This window comes from Aplysia californica, unplaced genomic scaffold (assembly GCF_000002075.1).
Source record: "Aplysia californica isolate F4 #8 unplaced genomic scaffold, AplCal3.0 scaffold00097, whole genome shotgun sequence".
Lineage (NCBI taxonomy): Eukaryota > Metazoa > Mollusca > Gastropoda > Aplysiida > Aplysiidae > Aplysia > Aplysia californica.
Window position 1 is genome coordinate 910,368 of NW_004797367.1, and position 1,529 is coordinate 911,896.

Consider the following 1,529-nt stretch of genomic DNA (forward strand, 5'->3'; position numbering starts at 1 on the left):
GAGGGGGGTTGGGGGCGAGTTACAGTTGTTAACAGCATGGGGGTAGGTGGGTTCTTTAATACCATCAGATCGTCAGTAGTTCGTTATTTTACACGGAGTGCGCATCGATGGACCTGTTCCCTAACACAATCCGATCGCCAAAAGATCGCCCGACTCATCGCCTGAAAAGAAACGCGTCTGTTTTTGAGGCGACGAGTCGGGCGATGGGTTTGTGCCACGATAGCCGCTTTGTGCCCTCAATCTGGCCAGCAAACAGAACCAATCGTGACAATAGACACTGGGGATAAGATTACTGGCTGGGCGTCCAAGGTTCAAAACCATGACAAGAGAAATATGAAAGGGGTGGAAGGAGGGGTTTTTTTCTATGGGAGTTATTAGACCTGCTGTCCTGATTGTACACCCTATGCCCCCTGAACCCCCTTCCCCACCCCAACAATCATAGACACCCTATCCCCGATTGTTTTTGTTTTTTTCTTCTTTCTTTTAAATAAATAACAAGGAGCGGCGTTCATAACAGTACCCAGTCTAGGATAATATTATCATTCAATTGTATGGCTGGCAATATTATATTCAAAGACAAGAATGGAGAGATATACTGAACCACTACACTACCGACGCCATCATAACACATTGTAATATCATAACTCGGCACTATATCATTAGCTTTCAGTTAGAGATTTACGGTGCTTGCGTCTCAAATTATGTTAGTGCCGACGATTAGAGGTGTTACTAGAGAGTGACGTACAAAGAAAAGGAGGAGGGGAGATAAGGACGAGACGTTTGACAAGAAAGAAAGATTCAAATTTAATTCCAACCAAAAACGGAAAGTACTCTTATCCAAACAGAAGTATATATTTTTTAAAATATAGATATCTAGTACCTTTGAAATCGGAATGTGACTGCCTGAAAGCAAGGGCACCTACGAAGTAAGGAAAACGGTCAAAAACAAAAAAAATCAGTTGCACTGCAAGTTGAAAAACAAGCCCTCGACAACTCCTAAGATCTTGATCTAGCAGGAGAAGGCAAAAAAAAAAGAAAGAAAGAAGGAGCTAGGCACACAAGAGCACCCGCCATCCACCCATAAGTTACCACTTACATCCAAAGAAGAGAATGGTGGCGTAGACGGTGACTGTTTCATCATCCAGCCACTCGTTGCCAGGTTTTCTCTGTGCCTCAAACAGGGTGTCCAACATGCCTCGGTGCTTTCCGGGGACGTAGGAGCTCTGGTGAAGGGGGGCGGGGTTGTGAGGGGGTCGGCGGAGTACAGGGGGCGGGGTAGGGGAAGGTGGAGGAGGATATTGGTACAGAGGGAAGGTGGGGTGTGAGGGAGGGTAGGGTAAGGGTGTGTAGGTCATGGGGATGGGGGAGGTGGGAAAGGGGAAATTATATGGGGGGGAGGGGGATGGGCACAGAGGGAGAGCAGGGGTGTGAAAGAGTGTAAGGTAGAGGTGTGGAGATAATCGGGATGGGGGAGGGGAGAAGGGAAGGGAGTGGGGGAATGGGGGTAGGCATAAAGGCGGGGGGGTTAG

The 1,529-nt window shown here is 47.6% G+C and overlaps 1 protein-coding gene across 1 annotated transcript in view; it reads right to left on the reverse strand.

The window, feature by feature from the left end:
- Window positions 1–1,529, reverse strand: part of LOC101856089 (cytochrome P450 2C42) — a 21,882-nt gene that overhangs the window by 6,795 nt on the left and 13,558 nt on the right. The window contains exon 5 of the mRNA XM_013080719.2: window positions 1,097–1,223. Within this exon, the coding sequence (XP_012936173.2) occupies window positions 1,097–1,223 (127 nt within the window). The remainder of the gene's footprint in view (window positions 1–1,096; window positions 1,224–1,529) is intronic.